Source organism: Schistocerca serialis, chromosome 6 (assembly GCF_023864345.2).
Source record: "Schistocerca serialis cubense isolate TAMUIC-IGC-003099 chromosome 6, iqSchSeri2.2, whole genome shotgun sequence".
Lineage (NCBI taxonomy): Eukaryota > Metazoa > Arthropoda > Insecta > Orthoptera > Acrididae > Schistocerca > Schistocerca serialis.
The window spans coordinates 653,406,788-653,429,884 of NC_064643.1; the positions used below are offsets into that span (position 1 = coordinate 653,406,788).

A 23,097-nucleotide genomic window follows, 5' to 3' on the forward strand; every position below is an offset into this window, starting at 1 on the left:
ACGGGATACATGCGGACGTGCATTGTCCTGTTGGAACAGCAAGTTCCCTTGCCGGTCTAGGAATGGTAGAACGATGGGTTCGATGACGGTTTGGATGTACCGTGCACTATTCAGTGTCCCATCGACGATCACCAGTGGTGTACGGCCAGTGTAGGAGATCGCTCCCCACACCATGATGCCGGGTGTTGGCCCTGTGTGCCTCGGTCGTATGCAGTCCTGATTGTGGCGCTCACCTGCACGGCGCCAAACACGCATACGACCATCATTGGCACCAAGGCAGAAGCGACTCTCATCGCTGAAGACGACACGTCTCCATTCGTCCCCCCATTCACGCCTGTCGCGACACCACTGGAGGCGGGCTGCACGATGTTGGGGCGTGAGCGGAAGACGGCCTAACGGTGTGCGGGACCGTAGCCCAGCTTCATGGAGACGGTTGCGAATGGTCCTCGCCGATACCCCAGGAGCAACAGTGTCCCTAATTTGCTGGGAAGTGGCGGTGCGGTCCCCTACGGCACTGCGTAGGATCCTACGGTCTTGGCGTGCATCCGTGCGTCGCTGCGGTCCGGTCCCAGGTCGACGGGCACGTGCACCTTCCGCCGACCACTGGCGACAATATCGATGTACTGTGGAGACCTCACGCCCCACGTGTTGAGCAATTCGGCGGTACGTCCACCCGGCCTCCCGCATGCCCACTATACGCCCTCGCTCAAAGTCCGTCAACTGCACATACGGTTCACGTCCACGCTGTCGCGGCATGCTACCAGTGTTAAAGACTGCGATGGAGCTCCGTATGCCACGGCAAACTGGCTGACACTGACGGCGGCGGTGCACAAATGCTGCGCAGCTAGCGCCATTCGACGGCCAACACCGCGGTTCCTGGTGTGTCCGCTGTGCCGTGCGTGTGATCATTGCTTGTACAGCCCTCTCGCAGTGTCCGGAGCAAGTATGGTGGGTCTGACACACCGGTGTCAATGTGTTCTTTTTTCCATTTCCAGGAGTGTATATATAAGTTCATGACATCCAATCTTACAAAATTCCTTTTTCTGACGGACACACGTCTAGATCGTCCGCTCTCAAAACTCTGCCATCTCTCTCCCCACGACCACCACTGCTGGCGGCTCACCTCCAACTGCGCAACGCTACGCGCTGTTCACTTCCAACTGCCCAACACTACACAAGCGAATATTCCAGCAATGAGTCCAACCAGCCACAGATTGCCTACAGCACAGTCAGTGATTTTCATACAGAGCGCTACGTGGCGTTACCAACATAAAAATCTAAACAGCCTACTTACACCGTGAATTAATAAATTTAGTACTCACCTGCGTTCGACTTATTTAACGGTTTATCCATTGCTTCCTTGTCAGGTGCACGCTCGCATACTCACCTGTCTTCCACGACGACCAGCTCTGCACTGCAGCAGATTTGACGTTATTATGTGTAATTGGCGGTCAAATGAAAACGAGACAGATGGAGAAAAAGTAACTAAACTCTTTGTTGTTTCTAGAGTAATCTCCATGTGTTAATAAATTTATCCCACTGCGAGAATAGATGGCCAATGTCTTCATGGAAAAATATTTCCAATTGCCTACGGAACCATGATTGTACCCCGAAGTAAATCGATGACCATAAATGTCTTTTCTCAGGGCTCAAAAAATGTGTAAATCGCATGGGAAGATATCGGGACTGTACGGAAGATGTGTAAGGGCTTCCCAGCGATACTTCTGCGTCGAAACAACAGGCACCCCAGCTCCTGGAAAGTCGTGGTGACTTTTTTCTTTGACTGCAAAACCCGCTGCTCATTGACACTCTGGAATACAGCACACACAATTGACGCACATCGGTACGTGCACACTTCGCAATAATTGCAGTGCTTCGGCAAATCAAAACGTTCAGGAATGTTGACGAACGGCATAATGCCTTTGATTGATAATGCTCGCCCACGTACTGCCAAGGTTGTATGTCCAGAGACACTCTGACCAAAATGGTACTGAAGCAGAGGATGACAGACTAAAGGTCGAAATACTAAATGTCTTTTTCCAAAGCTGTTTCACAGAGGAGGACTGCACTGTAGTTCCTTCTCTAGATTATCGCACAGATGACAAAATGGTAGATACCGAAACAGATGACAGAGGGATAGAAAAACAATTAAAATCGCTCAAAAGAGGAAAGGCCGCTGGACCTGATGGGATACCAGTTCGATGATTTTACACGGAGTACGCGAAGGAACTTGCAGCTGTGTACCGTAGGTCTCTAGAAGAGCGTAGCGTTCCAAAAGATTAGAAAAGGGCCCAGGTCGTCCCCGTTTTCAAGAAGGGACGTCGAACAGATGTGCAGAACTATAGACCTATATCTCTAGCGTCGATCAGTTGCAGAATTTTGGAACACGTATTATGTTCGAGTATAATGACTTTTCTGGAGACTAGAAATCTACTCTGTAGGAATCAGCATGGGTTTCGAAAAAGACTATCGTGTGAAACCCAGCTCGCGCTATTCGTCCACGAGGCTCGGGGGGGGGGGGGGGGGGGGCCTTAGACACGGGTTCACAGGTAGATTCCGTGTTTCTTGACTTCCGCAAGGCGTTTGATACAGTTCCCCACAGTCGCTTAATGAACAAAGTAAGAGCATATGGACTATCAGACCAATTGTGTGATTGGATTGAGGAGTTCCTAGATAACAGAACGCAGCATGTCATTGTCAATGGAGAGAAGTCTTCGGAAGTAAGAGTGATTTCTGGTGTGCCGCAGGGGAGTGTCGTAGGACCGTTGCTATTCACTATATATATAAATGACCTTGTGGATAACATCGGAAGATCACTGAGGCTTTTTGCGGATGATAATGTAGTATATCGAGAGGTTGTAATAATGGAATATTGTACTGAAATGCAGGAAGATCTGCAAGAAATTGATGCATGGTGCAGGGAATGGCAATTGAATCACAATGTAGACAAGTGTAATGTGCTCCGAATACATAGAAAGAAAGATCCTTTTGCTACAATATAGCAGGTCAGCAACTGGAAGCAGTTAATTCCATAAATTATCTGGGAGTAGGCATTAGCAATGATTTAAAATGGAATGACCATATAAAATTAATCGTCGATAAAGCAGATGCCAGACTGAGATTCATTAGAAGAATCCTAAGGAAATGCAGTCCGAAAACAAAGGAAGTAGGTTACAGTACACTTGTTCGCCCACTGCTTGAATACTGCTCACCAGTGTGGGATCCGTACCAGATAGGGTTGATAGAAGAGATAGAGAAGAGCCAATGGAGAGCAGCGCGCTTCGTTACAGGATCATTTAGTAATCGCGAAAGCGTTACGGAGATGACAGATAAACTCCAGAGGAAGACTCTTCAGGAGAGACGCTCAGTAGCTCGGTACGGGCTTTTGTTGAATTTTCGGGAACATACCTTTACCGAGGAGTCAAGCAATATATTGTTCCCTCCTACGTATATCTCGCGAAGAGACCATGAGGATAAAATCAGAGAGATTAGAGCCCACACAGAGGCATACCGACAATCTTTCTTTCCACGAACAATACGAGACTGGAATAGAAGGGAGAACCGATAGAGGTACTCAAGGTACCCTCCGCCACACACCATCAGTTTACACATCCTCCGTACAGTCCCGATCCCTCCTCATGCGATTTTCACATTTTAGAAGTTCCGAATAAAAACATTCGTGGCCGTCGATTTGCTTCGGAAGAAGAGGTGCACACATAGGTACAATCGTGATACCGTCGGCAAACGCAAGTATCTTTCCATGAAGGCACTCACTGGCTGTCTTGTCTCACAGTGGGATAAACGTACTAACAGTTACAGCCATTATTTTAGAAATAATTAACAGGTTCGTACTTTTCTCTATCCGTCTCGGTTTCATTTGACTGTGTCCTTCATACATCAAATCCACGTAGAATAGTAAAACGTAGGACAGAAGCTGAAACTTCTAAAAGTAATAAATGCACCCAAAATTTATGAAAGTTAAAAAAACAAATAATGGAAAAGACCAAACAATATTAATAATTCCCTGAACGTCACCAAAACAGCCGCAGTGAGTTTAGTAGATGTGGCCGACAGTTTAGGGCGTACCGTTTTGGAATGAATTCTGTAACATTTGAACGAGCTTAAAGTACAGTGACCTGTCACACGCTTCATAGGTTCACAATGTATTTTAATTTTATTAAATGACAGCCTGATATTGTCTGATATACTTTAAACTTTTGTCTATTCTTGTTTGTATTATTATAGTTTAAATGCACAAATTATCAAACTATTGTACTATAGAACGAAGGGGAAAAAAGAGGAACTGTTTTAAACTTGTTTGAAGCAAGCTACTATGTCACATGAACATTTCCAGAGTGGCCAGAAAGGTATCCCTCATATTGCGACACACACTTGAACATATTACAGTGGTCTAATTAACACTGTAGTTCTTTAGGGTCATGAGAGTAGACAATTGTTTAATAATAAAATTGAAAAATAAAATATTAATCATGCAAGCAAAAGCTATTGTATTTTTACATTTTTCGACTAATTACAAGACAATGGAGAAATAGCATGCTTATTAGGAAATATACCATATATTGTGTGACAGATGTTAACTTGTTGAATGAGTAACCTCTAAGCTCTGAAAGACCAGTGGATTTACATATAACTTTATGGGTAGAATTAAGAGTGCCCTTGTCACCCAACATTTTTACAAAGGAACAATCGAAACAATTGACGGTTACCACTAAAATGTTTCTTTGAATACTCACTTGTACTGTCGTGGGCGCTGCCAGAAATTTATCCAATATGGGACAAAAATCTAAGATTGCCATTTAGACCTGTTGTGTAACGGTGATTCAGCTGTCCTTAGCTGCGTGTTTTATGCAACCCGCAACGCCAAAAAAAGCCAGTACAAGATTTTAACATTCTCTCGCTCGCTACGCACAAACTATTAGTTCTATACAAAAAACTTGTCAGGAATGGTTTTGTAAGAAATTTAACGTAGTTAAATTTTGTACTGGAATACATTTTCGATGGAGGCCACGGTTTTCGAGTCACTCAAGAAAAACGCATTTGAAGGTAACTTCTGTAATTTGTCGTTGAATAATTCCGAAAACTACAGCCTCTAACGAGAACGTGTCTCAGTACTCGACTTAAGTGGATTAAATTTACTACAAAAAGGTCCTGTTCGTTTTTTCTGTGGGTAGCAAGGGAGAGAATATGAAAACATTGCTCGTGGTATTTGAAGACATTATGGATTGCGTAAAACCCATAGGTAAGGCCAGCTGCATCACGGTGTGTAAGTTATTTACTGAGTTAGTAAAATTAATGTGCCACAAACATTTGGTAGCTATTCACTCAATTATTTTTCTAAATTTGGTTACACCGATACCTAAAATATAAGCATATGTAATTAGGATATGCGAAGCACTTGTTTTTATATTACTAATATGGATACGGAAATCACTCTTTTATTTAACGATCTGAAAAGATATCTTCTTATGACCGAATTCAGTGTATCCAATGATTTCACCAAGCGAGGTGAGTCAGACAGTAGTAAGAGGGCCCTTGGACGTTTATTCGGGAGGCCTATCGTTCAAATCCCCGTCCTACCATCCAGATCTGTGTTTTCTGTGAGTTCCCTAAATTACTTAAGGTGAATACGGAGGTGGTTTGTTTGAAAGGGCGTGGGCGATTTCGTTCTCCATTTAGAGCCTGGGCTGCTCTGTCTCTAATGACTTCGTCGTCGACGGAACATTAAACATTCCTTCCTTCCTTCCTTCTTCCCAACGAGTCAGGAATTAAAGCTAAAAACTTTGGCAGAAGATTTTTTTATTCATAAATCAATTACAGTAGTTGGTGAATGACACAGCTAACCACAAATACTTTTTAAATGTGTTATTTTAGTGCCATAACTGGTTTCAGGCTACCGTGTTCATCTTTAGATGGGTAATATTTTCAGTTACCTAGACGTTTTGATCGAAAGCATGTTCCCCGCTCAGACGCTGCACAAGAGTATTTAAATATTTAGTGCCGCTTTATAAGATGTTTCATTATTAAAACTCCTAAAGTGCCTACATTTATTTAGATATAATGTGAAATAGTTATATTTACTTACGTAAGTTCCAGTAGATGAGATTTGTCTTGTTATGCCATACTGCAGCGCCTGCGTTATTCCGAATTACGGTGCAATGTTCCTTCGCACATTGTAATTCGGAATAACATAGGCGCTGCAATATCTCATTTATCCGCCGACACCGGGCAAGCTACTTTCAAGTAAGATGTCTTCCCTGTGCGGGAATATACATAATGGATGTACGAGTACAGGTTGTAGACACATGGCCGATGACATATGGGAGTTTGGGTGTGGCCGTGTGTGGTGTTCGAATAGCCAAATGGTAAGGCCACCGAGTTCGAGTCCTTGCCCCGTACTAATTTTTATTGTCGTCATTCCATTACATAACTGATGGTTGCCCATATTCGGAACTGCGAATATGATTCATGAATTATTTTGTTACGGTCCATGTGGTTTTTCAGGTCGGTGTACGGGTTGTTGAACTGCAAACTTTACATGTTGCAAATTACTGTGCACTCTACATTGTATTCTTAATGTCAATATTGAGAGTCACACATCTGCTCCACATTTGTTGTTTTCGTTTAAAATGCAGAGATTATCCTTAAGCAAAGATATAAAGACATCATTCATTTCCTATCAAAGACCTTGTAAAAAATAACTAGACTCATTGATGTCGCTGCAGTCGCGGGATAATTTGAACCTTCGGCTGGACGGCATTATAGTGGTTGTAGTCTGATGTGTTGCGTAGTATTGTTGTTTATGAAGACCCTGATTCAGCGTTGTGTATTTGTTGGGGCGTACATACAGTATTTGTTACTCGTAATTCTACTGTCTGTACGTTCCAATCAAAAGAAGTACAATGGTGAAGAGTTGTGCAGCGATTAATTGTACAAATAAATTCGAGAAAGGAACGAATATTACATTTCACAGGTATGTGGATATTTTAAGTTGTATTGTATGTAGGTGCACTTGCTTAATAAATGTTTTTGTAACACGGTATTAGCATAATGTCTGTGCATCTATTTGCAGGTTTCCTTTCTCAAAACCACATCTCTTACAAAAATGGTTACACGCTGTCAGGAGGCAAGATTTCCGACCGACAGAATACCATTTTATATGTTCTGATCATTTTGAAGAAAGTTGGCTGATCGGTAGTGTTTTCATGGTCTAGGTTAGGTTGAAACTTGATAATTTGGTCATGAGTTGCCAAAGCACTATGCCGTATATAACGTACTTCTCGTCATAAAATCTAAAGCAAGGTAGAGTCAGAAAATATTTATTAAAATAGTGGGCAAATCTTCGAGTATTTTGATGTATTTTGCGTACATCTATCGTAAATGAACTACGAAAAATGCTATGGGTCCAGTCCATAACTTTTAGCTACGGCAGATTCCATGTAGTACGTAAGATAAATTCATAAACAGTGACTAGTCGCTGTTTGTTCATAAATTAAAAAGTATATTGTAGTAACGTATTTAAATAAGGCATTATATTTGTGACCTAAGTCAAGGGAAGGCATTTTATAACCAAAAGCGATGTATAAACATTCGAACTCTGCGCGTCAGTTTACCACTCTAATGGCCGCCAGTCAGCTATTCAATTTGTCCGCTCTTCACAGTAGACCACTCGTGCGGTTGTGGGGGCCTGTTTCCTATTCACCAAGGATGTAAACAGACGACCGCAGAGTTCAGAAGATCCAACATGGATAACGTAACAACTGTGGTAGTTTCACACCGTTCACTAAAAATGTGAAATAGGAAATAAAATCGGATCAAGTGAAGAAATCTTGTTGAATGTCAACAAAAGTAAGCACCAAAACATACTACTGAGTAATACTCCTCAAAGTGAGAAAACGAAACAAATTGTAAAAAACTCTTATTCAGCTTCGATTCTACCTATAAACCAGTTTTTGCGCGTAAAAATCACATCTCATCAAGTTAATGGGTTCACTGCATTTTTCATGCCTTCTGCTTTTTAATGTTGATAGGCTTGGGAAAAGTTTAACAAAATGTACCTAGAAAGTTACATTTTTTTCGGTTGTTTGGGTAACGCGTAACTAGGGCCAGCATTCGACGATATTAATGTGATAACAACCTTGAAATTGGTCTGTAGAAGCGACCTTTTAACTGCATAGGAGTGAAGTAAGTTTCGTCTCCTTAGTTTAACATGATACTGCGCAGCTATGGCAACTGGAATGAAGAATTTGTAACTATATAACTGAGCGCTGTGCTGTGTTGCACCACGAAAAGTCTGAGCATTTGCCTGGCTATCACTTCGCCCTTGAAATTTCACAATTTTTTCTCTCTTATAACGCACCAAATGGTATTTATGGTTTTTTTGGTCTGACGCTTCTGGGTTCATAGATGTGTACTACAGTATAGTCTGACGGAGTTGTACAATAGCTCTATGGTGTACAATGGAACGCAGTCTGACCAAATCTTGTCGGTTCTTCTTTGTCCAATGAACGAATGGTAGCCCACTGTTGTAACGAAGTTGTGCACATAGGGAAATAACCTAAAGTAATCTAAAGGTGTGTGTCACTTGCAAGTAGACTAACTTCCGCGCGCATTTGACGTGTTATTTACATTAGAACAAAAACCTGCGCAAGTTTACTTCCGCAAGTCTCCTGGGCAAGTTAATTTCAGAAACGTACTGCAATTAGTTGCGGAAGTGTTTCCACCAGAGTCGCGTCGTGAGGTGGGCAAGTCGAAGGTTACAGCATTGTGCTGTAAAGCTGCAGTAGCCACCACGTTTGTTGTATTAATCTTATTGTGGAGAAATCATGACGAAAAACAAAGTTAGGAAAAAAAGAAATGCTTGAGTAAAGAAATAGGTACAGAGGTTTACATATTTAAGATATCAAGAAAAACTATTGACTGATCTAAAATGAGAGGACTTCGCTCAGAATAAAAACTTTCTGAGAATGTTGTATGCAAGTTTCGAAAATTTCTTGTCTGTTGTACATTAAAAAACAAGACACAAAATTGCTGCAAGCTATTTCGCTAAAAGTTCGCCTTTTACTCTTCGATTTTTGCAAACAGTATTTATTACTTTTGTTGCAAATGTAATGCATTTGAAAACAAGATACAAAAATGCTTCAGGCTGCACCACCAAGAGATCAACATTTAATTACTCTTCGAATTTTGGAAACGGTATTTATTATAAATGCAATGCATCTTTGTTTACATTAAGATTAAAAAAATAAGCTAACATTTAAAGACGTGTCTCCTGCCACTCTACGTTCCTTTCTGATGAAGTAAAGCAACCAGTGAATTCATTTCGCATTTCCTTGTCTGATGGCGGCCAATTATAATATCCAAAGACACATTTGTTTCGGCCCAGCTGTCTTTGCGGCATTGTCCTTTTCGAGACTGACATTTTCACATCGGTATTGAACACACAAAACTTCTGCAAGTTTGAGAAAAACTTCCGGAAACTGGTAAGTTCGGCAAGTACCTGAAGCAAAATGTGACAAACTGTTTCCACTAACCTGCGGAAGCTACTTCTGTAAGTTGACAGAACTTGTGGAAGTCAACGCGCGAGGGGTCTTTCCACGCCAAGGATCTTGAAGAAGTGGTTTCTGCAAGCAAATTGTGGAAGTATAAGTGCTAGGGGACGCACACCGTAAAGGAAGGAAGTCTGTGAATCATGTACTCTTTGTATTGTGCATTGTCGTATTTTAGGTGTTAGTGCATGATATACTTCTCGAAAAAAAATTAGTACATCTTTTTAGAGGTTTCCAATTCACTCAATATTTATCATCGCGATAGTGGATATGGAGTACATGAAATGATTATATTTACAGATCAATAGCACAAACGGTTCTGAAGTACCAGGTATCGACACATACTGAAACAACTGTACGAGGTGCATTCAAGTTCTAAGGCCTCCGATTTTTTTTCTCCGGACTGGAAAGAGATAGAAACATGTGCATTGTTTTAAAATGAGGCCGCGTTCATTGTCAATACGTCCCAGAGATGGCAGCACCGTGCGGCAGATAGAATTTTACCACCAGAGGCGAGAATGAGAACTGTTTTAAATACTTAAAATGGCGACGTATCCTTACTTGAACAGCGTGCAATCACTCGTTTTCTGAATTTGCGTGGTGTAAAACCAATTGAAATTCATCAACAGTTGAAGGAGACATGTGTTGATGGAGTTATGGATGTGTCGAAAGTGCGTTCGTGGGTGCGACAGTTTAATGAAGGCAGAACATCGTGTGACAAGAAACCGAAACAACCTCGGGCTCGCACAAGCCGGTCTGGCGACATGATCAAGAAAGTGGAGAGAATTGTTTTGGGGGATCGCCGAATGACTGTTGAACAGATCGCCTCCAGAGTTGGCATTTCTGTGGGTTCTGTGCACACAATCCTGCATGACGACCTGAAAATGCGAAAAGTGTCATCCAGGTGGGTGCCACGAATACTGACGGATGAACACATGGCTGCCCGTGTGGCATGTTGCCAAGCAATGTTGACGCGCAATGACAGCATGAATGGGACTTTCTTTTCTTTGGTTGTGACAATGGATGAGACGTGGATGCCATTTTTCAATCCAGAAACAAAGCGCCAGTCAGCTCAATGGAAGCACACAGATTCACCGCCACCAAAAAAATTTCGGGTAACCGCCAGTGCTGAAAAAATGATGGTGTCCATGTTCTGGGACAGCGAGGGCGTAATCCTTACCCATTGCGTTCCAAAGGGCACTACAGTAACAGGTGCATCCTACGAAAATGTTGTGAAGAACAAATTCCTTCCCATAGTGCAACAAAAACGTCCGGGAAGGGCTGCGCGTGTGCTGTTTCACCAAGACAATGCAGCCGCACATCGAGCTAACGTTACGCAGCAGTTTCTTCGTGATAACAACTTTGAAGTGATTCCTCATGCTCCCTACTCACCTGACCTGGCTCCTAGTGACTTTTGGCTTTTTCCAACAATGAAAGACACTCTCCGTGGCCGCACATTCACCAGCCGTGCTGCTATTGCCTCAGCGATTTTCCAGTGATCAAAACAGACTCCTAAAGAAGCCTTCGCCGCTGCCATGGAATCATGGCGTCAGCGTTGTGAAAAATGTGTACGTCTGCAGGGCGATTACGTCGAGAAGTAACGCCAGTTTCATCGATTTCGGGTGAGTAGTTAATTAGAAAAAAAATCGGAGGCCTTAGAACTTGAATGCACCTCGTATTCGTACGTGATGTAGTCTCCATGGACGGCAATGCAGGCGCTGACTTCGGCATCCAGTCGATTGTACAGATGGCGACACTGTCCTGGGACACGTTATGCATGTATGAGTCACTTCTTGTCAGATCGTATCCTACGCATGCTCGATTGGAGACAAACCTGTAGATCGTGCTGGCCAGGGAAGTTGCTGCGCGTCTTGCAGAGCACGCTGAGTTTCACAGGCGGTGTGTGTAACGATGCCGGCATCAGTGGTCACATGATCATTCTCACGCACGTAGATGAGGTTCTGGACGTTCCTTTTGGAACATTACATCACCTTCCTATTGCTAAGACACGAAAACGAGGGGTCTAACAACATTCTGCACGTACTGAGTGATGGTTAGCGATCCCTCTAGAAACATCGAAAGTGAACAAAAGTTGTAGCTTATAGCAACCCGGACCATAAGGTCTGGGGTGCAGCCAGTGTCTCTTGGATAAATGAAGTATGCGACAGTGCTCACCAGGTCTATGACATATGCACAGATTACCAAAACTTGGGTGCAGGCAGAATCTTCTTTCATCACGGAAGACCATGGTCCGCCAGTACGTCTTCCAAGTGATGCTCTGATGGCACCAGTCCTGCCGTGTACATCGATGCTGTGGCGTGAATGGAAGGAGGGCTAGAGGTGTGCATACCTGTAATCCCACTGCTAATAACCGGTTCGCAACAGTTAGTGTTGAAACGCCTGGGCTCTGTATTATCCCTTCCTTTCTGTGGTTATCAATTATTATTATTATTAAGTGAAACACAAGAAAGGGATTATATATATATATATATATATATATATATATATATATATATATATATATATATATTTGTAGGTGGCCAAAAATAAAAATTATGTTTCAAATAAGCGCCAGGCTCCCTGCAAATTATTTCGAATGCTTTCGGTGAAATGTAATGCAGGCTAAATTCGCTGACCTAGAATAAATCGTATCTGTGAAAGTATGCATTTTTTGACGAAATAAAATTAGTGAAGCTTTGCACCTTAGTTAATTGAATAACTTGAAATGATTCTTTCTGCTCCTGCTGTGGTGGTATATCACACACACACACACACAAAAATTAAATACACCGCGTAATGGCGGCAAATTGTTGCCAGTCAAAAATCACCGCTGCTCGCTTCGCAGAGACTGAAAAAATGCTAAATAACTTCTAGCACTCACTTTTTATAAATATATTTCCACTAAGCACAGAATACACACTTGAATTATTCGGTACATACGAGAACAAATAGAACAAAAGCTACCGCTTTAGAACAGCAAGCGAACCTTACATACAGCAGAAGAAATTATCTCACTCGAAGTGATTTTAAATATCTTTTTTCTCTTATATATAATGACAAAGATAATAATGTTAGTTTCGAGAACGTTATGCACTACGATCTCATCTAATATAAATAATGTCTTTTTATTACATTGCAATCGATATAGTCTTTCTTTGGAGCTAATTTAATGCATTTTCATAATTAATTTGTCGTTTATGTCCACATAATATTATTCAGAGTCCTTTTGTTATTTACTTCAAATATATCGGCTTGAACATTTCATAGGGACACTATAGCTCACGAATCCCCTTATTTGCTCAGTGGTAGCTGTACCACCTTCCACCGCTGCCCTTCCAGTACGATGATGCTGGCGGGTGTCTGTGCTACGTGGACGTCAAGAACCTCGTGTTTAGGTGTGAGCATGTTCACGTGACCACTGGTACCAGCATCGTTACACAACTGACGCAGCACGTCCAACTTGTATGCCTATTCTTCGGCCACCGCGCCACCCGGAAGGACACAATTTGATCCTTTTCAAACTCGCGTTGTTGATTGTAGGAAGCACAAATGCGTCTCCGTGTTGTGCTTACCTGACTGCTTCATACGTTTGCACCACACTAAACCTTCTGGCTTTGTGTATTCCTTATTAAAGGGTAGTCACAGATGGCACTATGGTAGCTATGCCACTAAGCTATCTGTTGAGGGACGACGTTGAAACCATTATCGGTACGTCTACTAACCGCCAGGTGGCATTGCCGTCATCGGACCAAAATCGATGCCGTATTTCCAGGTGTACTAATTTTTTTTTCCTGGCAGTGTATTATCTGAGGCGGCATTTTGGAATCAGTCAAGCATTTGCCTATACGAGCGCGGGAAATCCACAGTCAGTCTGGCCAGTATACTACAACACGCTTGTTAATCCCCATCGTAGTCTGCTGACAAGAGCAAGTATTGGTGACTCTGTTTGGGCAATCTGCAAAACTGCGCCTAAACCTCCGATGCGCCAAGCAAATTATCCAATTTACCGCTAGTGGCCTGACGACTAATCAAACGCAAGTTATGTTGTGCTCGTCTAAGCCACAGCGTTGAGAACTGCATTTCGAAATGCTAAATCTGCAGTTTCGACAGTCATTCCGAGAAATGCCAGAGAATTCTGTAATGATTACAAAGTCTGCGGCCCAGATTCCAGGAGGGGGCACCCCTTCTGTCTGTGCCTTGCGAGCGCCCTTCTGTACAGCTCACAACCGGTTTCACAGCAGGTTATTGGCTGCCAGCGTCCACGTAAGAACTAAGTACGTGGTACCACACATAAGCAACCACAGTGTTCTGCAGTCGTCATGATTAAAATTTTGTAGATTGTTGTGAAATTCTGGCATCTACCTCTTCACTTTTCCTCTTTTCCTTTGAAAATGCGAAAATATTTTTCGCTCCTGAAATTCAGAGGGCATCACTCAATCTCATAATCTGTGGAGACTAATTTTTCTAGTAATGTTACAGACGCTATTAACTATGAAAATACTTAATTTACGATTACTTTCAACTTAATTCATTCAAAGCTCGGCAAAGTCAGGGTGGAGCACTGTACCATCAATTGACTGAGAAGCATAGAGTGTGTAAGGTTCTTCTTCTTCTATTTTAATTGTTCTTTGACCGCCATCTTTTCTTCCTGGGACATTATAATAACACGCTTCTGAAACACCAAATAATTATTTTCGTTCTCTTCTTTTTACAGAGGAGTGTTCCTTTTGCCAATGCAAAGAAAACTGCTGCAATGAAGACATCTGCTGCCAGAACTTGAGGTAAACAGCAAAGTAACTTACAAATCCAGAACGTAAAAATTACGCATATTTCTAGCAGTGCTTTACTTTATCTTGCAAATGCGAAAAATTGCCAATTTGTTTCATCCTATGCAGTGTACTACAAATGGTTAAAGACATCAGAATGGTTCCTTTAGTCATAAATCGAGAGTACCTGAAAAGTAACACTTATTATTTTCCAGCCGATGGTTCAGTCATTTAAGCAAAAAAAAATATTATTTCCTAATAGTTTTTGCTGTCTGCACACCACATACAAACATGTCAATGCAACGTTATTCATCTCATTTGTTAAAAGAGGGCGACATGAAATAACAGTAATTCACCTACAAGGAAATTAATTATCCGGCTTGAGTGGCCGAGCGGTTCTAGGCGCTTCAGTCTGGAACCGCGCGACCGCTACGGTCGCAGGTTCGAGTCCTGCCTCGGTCATGGATGCGTGTGATGTCATTAGGTTAGTTAGGTTTAAGTAGTTCTTAGTTCTAGGGGACTCATGACCTCAGCTGGTAAGTCCCATAGTGCTCAGAGCCATTTGAGCCAAGGAAATTAATTGGCATGGAAAAAGGAGTTTTAAAGTAACCTCAGCTTTTTAAATTACTTGCGACACTTCCTCGAAAATGACTTCAAATGAGATTAGTCTGCAGGAAGTGAGAACACCGCAGCATGTAACAGTTAAATGCAGTTCACGGGCAGTGTCATAATTAGAAATATGCATCAGGTACACAACGCAAAATTCTAATATACACTCACGTCGAACCTTCATTCGATGTACATTGTCACATTAGGCAGCACGTTATGAAGTTCTTTTATCATTCACTTTGATGTTCTGTTGATCGTTACGAATAAATGCGCTGGATGGCAGCTGGCAATTATTTTTTAATTGATGATTTAGGATGGCAAGCCATTTTTTAAGTCAGCGCGACGATAGACTATAAAACTGGTAAAATTATCACAGTTCATTGTGAGGACTCATTTTATACTAGTAATTGACAAATTCTCAAAAAATTACACAGTATTGTCTTATAAACTTTGAATACTGATATGTATCTGCAGTATTCGCCATACGCGACTGTACCTAAGGCGTCCGCACCCTATGATTTTAAGAGTGTACTTTGTCTTTCCTCACCTTAGTAGGGCCCTCAGTTCTTTCCCACTCAGCCAATCAAAGGCGTGAAGAGGCCACGTATACTTGTAAGATAACGTGCTTTATCTGTTTCTGTGGCCTCAAGTTATAAGGGACAGTCAAATGAAAACCACACAAATGAAAAAAAAAACTAAACTGTTTATTATTTCTAAAGTAATCGCCACAACTGTTAATACTTTTACCCCACTGTGATGCAAGACGGTTAATGCCTTCATGGAAAAAATGTTTGCGGTTTGCCTGCCGAACAATGATTTTACCCCGGCGAGCAGCTCTTCGTCCGAAGCAAATCGACGACCACCAAACGGCTCCAAAAAAAATGGTAATCGCATGGGGAGGTATAGGGAGTGGATAGAGGATGTGTAAGGACTTTCCAGATAAAAATCTGCAGCGTAGTCGAAACAATCTCGGTACACGTGGGCGGGTAGTAGAACGATGCCGTCCGTCAACTTTCGGGGGGGGAGGGGGGGGGAGGGGGGGTTGGTCTTGATGGCGATCTTTAATTTTTGCGAAGTGTTTATGTTTATTTCGACTAAGCGGCAGAAGTTTGGCTGGAAGGCATTACACGTCCTCCACACAGTCCGTGCGATTTCCATATTTTTGGAGCCCTGGAGACATTCGTGGTCGTTGATTTGCCTCCGACGAAGGGCTGCATGGCTGGGTGCAGTGATGGTTCCGCAGACAATCGCAAACATTTTTCCTTGAAGGCATTGGCCGTCTTGTGTCGCAGTGTATCCCACTGTATTATCAGTTAGGCTGATTACTTTTGAAGTAATAAACAGTTTACTTACTTTTTCCATCTGTCTCGTTTTCATTTGACTGCTCCTTGTATTTTGTCCACCAGTGGAAGACAAGGAAACGTTTTGGTACTTCATAAAACAAAATCACGCGGGTCAACACATTGGAGACGCGTGACTGAGTTACCCACATTTTTTTATATTACAAAACCTTGCTACAATTTTGGGTCTTACACTAGCCTACCCCGACAACAGCTTGACTGCTCTAGTTAATGTATAGGGCTAATTAGCCACGAACATTACACAGCGTTCAACATTTGAGGAGAGCTGACGTACGTCTACACGTTTCCATTCCAGAAGTAATGTGTGTTACTTCCGATGGTTATTTATTTACTCATTCGGTATCACAAAAGCATACATTCAGTTCACAAAGTATGAATTACGCAAATTAAAAAGCAGTATAGAGAAGAAGGTCGTTTGAGTCTATACAATTACTCTGATTTTCTCAATCGATTCAAGCAAGCACTGCTCTTGGGAAGTCCAAGCGTTTCATGGGTTGCACGTGTCCACAGTCAGACAGATGCATTGTTTACGTTCTACCACACTCATAGAAGAAGGGGTCTCTCTACTCCCTGTTCGTGAATTTTTGGTAGCTTCTTTCACTATTAGCTCGAGTGCTATTCAGTGCACGCTCATTTGCAATCTGAGCATCAGAACCTGGCACCAGAGCTGTTTTTTTCATGACTGTGGTGAAGTTCTTGATAGATTGCCACCAACTTATATTTCGCGGAAAGACCACAAAGATAAGATAAGAGAGCTTAGGGCTCGTACAGAGGCATATAGGCAGTCATTTTTCCCTCGTTTTGTTTGGGAGTGGAACAGGGAGAGATGATGCCAGTTGTGGTTCGAGGTACCCTCCGTCACCCACCGTATGGTGGATTGCGGAGTATGTATGTAGATGTAGATGTAGAGAAGCCGTATGTCATTATTCTTAATTGTAGCAAGTGCAAAATAGTTTTTGCTGATAGTGGCAAAGTAGTCCAATATTTTCGTGACTGGTTTAGGCACGTTTTTCATTTCATAGAGACATAGAGAGTAGAGCATTGTGGCTGTGAAGCATGTCAGAAAAACAGTACACATTTTACACAAGAATCAACATGCTTCGTTTCAGTATTCATTTTAATGTTTCACTGTGACATAATCATATAAGATGTCGAACAATTAAAAATATGCAGAGTGTTACAGGGTGAGCGGGAAGTCTTCGCCTGATTGCAAAACTTTATTTTTAGATATAGCTATGCTGTTTGCTGCAAATGGCAGTTTAACGCATAGAATTTTTATTGGTACACTTTCATAGGAATCCGTTTATTGCCTGTAGGACGTCCTTTCGATACTCTATTTCTCTCCACGTCTTCGACAACATCGCTTCCGTCGCAGCCTCTACAAGCATCTCACATTCGTGCTGTAAGAGTCTGCGCACCAGGAATTGGTGAACACTTTGTCCTTATCGTAACCCCACAAAAAACTCAAGAGGCGTTACGTGCGGTGAGCTTGGAGGCTATAATGTTGGGCCATCTCCACCGATCCATCTGTCCAGGCAGGTTTCATCCAAAAACTGACGAACAAATAACCCCTAGTGTGGTGGTGAACCATTTAATTGAAACAATATCTATCACAGAAATTCCTGTAATTGAGGTGAAATATAAAGTTCGATGTACAGGGAAACTGTTGCCGGAGTGGTAGGCTGAGTGCAAAAGAACGGTCCAGTGATTGTGTTGTGAAAAAGCTACATCGTCCTATCCCTTATTTAGTATACCATGACATGTGGGTTCTCAGGCCCGGACATTATGCCTGTTTACTTTCCCGGAGATGTGAAAAGTCGCTTCATCGGAAAAAAACAAATTTTTAAAGGTAGTCTTTATAGACATAGATTCGTTCCAACATGTTCCTAGCGGACTCAGTCCCCCCCTCCCCCCTCCTCCCCAGGTCTATCACCTGGACAATAATTACTGGTAGCATCCAACCGTATTTTCGTTCTACATACACCTCAACAGCGCGTTTTGAGGGACGATGGTCTCATCATCATGTTGTAAAAACTTAAACCGCACTGTGACAAAATAGCGTTACATGCAAATAATCTAGCGAGGTGTAACTTGAAGCATAATGTCGGTAAAAAGATAAATCAGTTCGAAAGATCAGGAGATTATAAAAGCCGGTCGGAGTGGCCTTCCGGTTCTAGGCGCTACAGTGTGGAACCGAGCGACCGCTACGGTCGCAGGTTCGAATCCTGCCTCGGGCACGGATGTGTGTGATGTCCTTAGGTTAGTTAGGTTTAATTAGTTCTAAGTTCTAGGCGACTGATGACCTGAGACGTTAAGTCGCATAGTGGTCAGAGCCATTTGAACCATTTGAGATTATAGAATTCCTGTGATGTAAAGTACACTGGTGGAAAAAAAGTCGCAGCACCAAGGAGGAGTTGTGCAACATAAACGGAAAGTTAGTGGGAGTGTTTCTACACGTGAAAGATGATGCGTATTCAGATTTCGTGCCAGACGCATATCAGTGGCGCTAGGTTTGCTTAAATTTGGGCTGTAATGGTCGTGAGCGTTGCTTAACTTTGAGATAGGGCGTGGTGAGTTGATGCTAGTCCAGAGTGCCTTTAAAACGACAAAGACGCCACTATCAACACCTAACTGAGTTTGAACGAGGTCGTGTATTAGATGTACGGGAAGCTTGTCATTCTTCTGCGATAATGCAGAAAGACTCTGCAGACATGTAGCCACTGTACATGACTGCTGGCAGCGGTGGTCACGGGAACGTGAGGTCGCAAGAAGGTCGGGCTACGAACGACCACGTGGTACTACCCAGAGGGAAAACCATCGTGTTCATCATATGGCTCCGGCACGTCGTAACTGCGCCTGCAGTAGCAATTTGAGCAGCAGTTGGCACCGCAGTGACACAACGAACTGTTACAAACCGGTTACTTACAGGACGACTCCGAGCCAGACGCCCTGTAGTGTGTATTCCGCTGACCCCAAACCACTGCCGTTTGCGACTTCAGTGGTGTCAAGCGAGACCTCGCTATAGAGGAGGGTGGAGGTCTGTGGTGCTTTATTATGAAAGCTGATTCTGTCGTCTGCGGCTTCTGTGATGTCAAGCGAGAGCTCATTGGAGGGCGGGGTGGAGGTCGTGTTTTCCGATGAAAGCTAGTTCTGCCTCGGTTCCAGTGATAGCCGCGTTTTGGGGAAAAGGAGGCCAGTTGAGACCCAGAAACCAACCTGTCAGCGTGCCAGGTGCAGTGGACCTACACCTCGAGCTGTGGTTTGGGGTGCGACTTCGTATGACAGTAGAGGCACTCTCTTGGTTACCCCACGCACCCTGACTACAAATCCGTATGTCAATCTGGTGATTCGATCTGTTGTGCTGCCATTGATAAACAGCATTCCCGAGGCTACTTTCCGACAGGATAAAGCATGTCACGATACCGCTGTTGCCGGCCGGTGTGGCCGAGCGGTTCTAGGCGCGTCAGTCTGGAACCGCGCGACCGCTACGGTCGCAGGTTCGAATCCTGCCTCGGGCATGGATGTGTGTGATGTCCTTAGGTTACTTAGGTTTAACTAGTTCTAAGTTCTAGGGGACTGATGACCTCAGATGTTAAGTCCCATAGTGCTCAGAGCCATTTGATACCGCTGTTGTAACCCGACATACTCTACGGATTGTCGACGTGTTGCTGATCGATCACCAAATCTGTCTCCAGTCGAGCACGTATGGGGCATCGTTGGACGAAGACTCCAGCATTAGCCACAAACACCATTAATGCTACCTGTACTGGCCGATCAAGTGCGACAGCTATGCACTTCATCCTACAGTACTGGCCATTAAAATTGCTGTACCAAGAAGAAATGCAGATGATAAACGGGTATTCATTGGGCAAGTATATTATACTAGGACTGACATGTGATTACATTTTCACACAATTTGGCTGCGTAGATCCTGAGGAATCAGTACCCAGAACAACCACCTCTGGCCGTAATAACGGCCTTGATACGCCTGGGCATTGAGTCAAACATAGCTTGGATGGGGTGTAATGGTACAGCTGCCCATGCAGCTTCAACACGATACCACAGTTCGTCAAGGGTAGTGAGTGGCGTATTGTGACGAGCCAGTTGCTCGGCCACCATTGACCAAACGTTTTCAAATGGTCAGGGCAGCAGTCGAACATTTTCTGTATCCAGAAAGGCCCGTACAGGACCTGCAACATGCGGTCGTGCATTATCCTGCTGAAATGTAGGGTTTCGCAGGGATCGAATGAAGGGTAGATCCACGGGTAGTAACACATCTGAAATGTAACGTCCACTGTTCAAAGTGCCGTCAATGCGAACAAGAGGTGACCGAGACGTGTAACCAATGGCACCCCATACCATCACGCCGGGTGATACGCCAGTATGGCGATGACGATTACACGCTTCCGATGTGCGTTCACCCCGATGTCACCAAACACGGATGCGACCATCATGATGCTGTAAACAGAACCGGGATTCATCCGAAAAAATGACGTTTTGCCATTCGTGCACCATGGTTCGTCGGTGAGTACACCATCGCAGGCGCTCCTGTCTGTAATGCAGCGTGAAGGCTAACCGCAGCCATGGTCTCCGAGCTGATAGTCCATGCTGCTGCAAACGTCGTCGAACTGTTCGTGCAGATGTTTGTTGTCTTGCAAACGTCCCCACCTGTTGACTCAGGGATCGAGACGTGGCTCCACGATCCGTTACAGGCATGCGGATAAGATGCCTGTCATCTGGACTACGAGGCCGTTGGGATCCAGCACGGCGTTCCGTTTTACCCTCCTGAACCCACCGATTACATATTCTGTAAACAGTCATTGGATCTCGACCAACGCGAGCAGCAATGTTGCGATACGATAAACCGCAATCGTGATTCGCTACAATCCGACCTTTAGCTAAGTCGGAAACGTGATGGTACGCATTTCTGCTCCTTACACGAGGCATCACAACAACGTTTCACTAGGCAACGTCGGTCAACTGCTGTTTGTGTATGAGAAATCGGTTGGAAACTTTCCTCATGTCAGCACGTTGTAGGTGTCGCCACTGGCGTCAACCTTGTGTGAATGGTCTGAAAAGCTAATCATTTGCATATCACAGCATCTTCTTCGTGTCGGTTAAATTTCGCGTCTGTAGCGCGTCATCTTCGTGGTGTAGTAAATTTAATGGCCAGTAGTGTATAAACTGATACCCGGCACCTGTACAACACAATGCAAGTATGTTTGCAAGCTTGCATTCAACTTTCTAGTGGTTACATCAGTTATTAATGTACCAGCCTTTCACATCTGTCATGGTTTATTTCGCGCTTACATGTGATCTTGCAATTGTAATGTAACATGAGGATCTCGGCGCAACGTGTTTTTATTTTATTTTACTCGATGAACGTCGCTATTGTATTGGTAGACATTTTAGTGTTTTAGCCTCATAAGTTAAGTTTTTACGACCCGTTTGTCTCTCGGAATGCGTTGTTAAACAGTATGCAGGACGGAAATACTGCTGAATACTACCATTTATTACTGTAAATTCACCACAGTGCTCTGAGGTACGCCTTTCTGTGTGGGGACACAGTGCGTCGATTTCCACGGACTGGGCTAAAATGCTTATAGACGGTACCAACAGTTGTGAGTGTCTGGCTTTTACTTTGTCAAGTTGCACAATGGACTGATCCAACAAGTACCCTTTGGCTCCTGCAAGAAACAGCTTCCACCTCACACTACTACAGAAGTCAGACAGACGCTACTAATGTACCAACAAGAACTGCTTGTGTCCGCCGCTCGTGGTCGTGCGGTAGCGTTCTCGCTTCCCGCGCCCGTGTCCGTGACATGGCCACTATTGGTTGACCTACAACGAACTATCGAACAACCCGAAATATCCAGAATGAGATTTTCACTCTGCAGTGGAGTGTGCGCTGATATGAAACTTCCTGGCAGATTAAAACTGTGTGCTGGACCGAGACTCGAACTCGTGACATTTGCCTTTCGCGGGCAAGTGCTCTACCAACTGAGCTACCGAAGCACGACTCACGATCCGTACTCACAACATTAATTCCGCCAGTACCTCGTCTCCTACCTTCCAAACTTCACAGAAGCTCAAAAGCATACTTTGCAGAACCACCACTCCTGGAAGAAAGGATATTGTGGAGATATGGCTTAGCCACAGCCTGGGGGCAAAGGTCCCGAGTTCGAGTCTCGGTCCAGCACATAGTTTTAATCTTCCAGGAAGTTTCAACCTGAAATATATTTATGTGCCTAGAACGGTGGAACCTAAATGCATTCCAACTACTACACTCCTGGAAATGGAAAAAAGAACACATTGACACCGGTGTGTCAGATCCACCATACTTGCTCCGGACACTGCGAGAGGGCTGTACAAGCAATGATCACACGCACGGCACAGCGGACACACCAGGAACCGCGGTGTTGGCCGTCGAATGGCGCTAGCTGCGCAGCATTTGTGCACCGCCGCCGTCAGTGTCAGCCAGTTTGCCGTGGCATACGGAGCTCCATCGCAGTCTTTAACACTGGTAGCATGCCGCGACAGCGTGGACGTGAACCGTATGTGCAGTTGACGGACTTTGAGCTAGGGCGTATAGTGGGCATGCGGGAGGCCGGGTGGACGTACCGCCGAATTGCTCAACACGTGGGGCGTGAGGTCTCCACAGTACATCGATGTTGTCGCCAGTGGTCGGCGGAAGGTGCACGTGCCCGTCGACCTGGGACCGGACCGCAGCGACGCACGGATGCACGCCAAGACCGTAGGATCCTACGCAGTGCCGTAGGGGACCGCACCGCCACT

General features: G+C 43.8%; 1 protein-coding gene across 1 annotated transcript in view; it reads left to right on the top strand.

Annotated features, from left to right (window-relative positions):
• LOC126484633 (uncharacterized) overlaps positions 1–23,097 on the top strand; it is an 82,502-nt gene that overhangs the window by 20,484 nt on the left and 38,921 nt on the right. Inside the window, exon 2 of the mRNA XM_050108224.1 lies at positions 14,281–14,347. Within this exon, the coding sequence (XP_049964181.1) occupies positions 14,281–14,347 (67 nt within the window). The remainder of the gene's footprint in view (positions 1–14,280; positions 14,348–23,097) is intronic.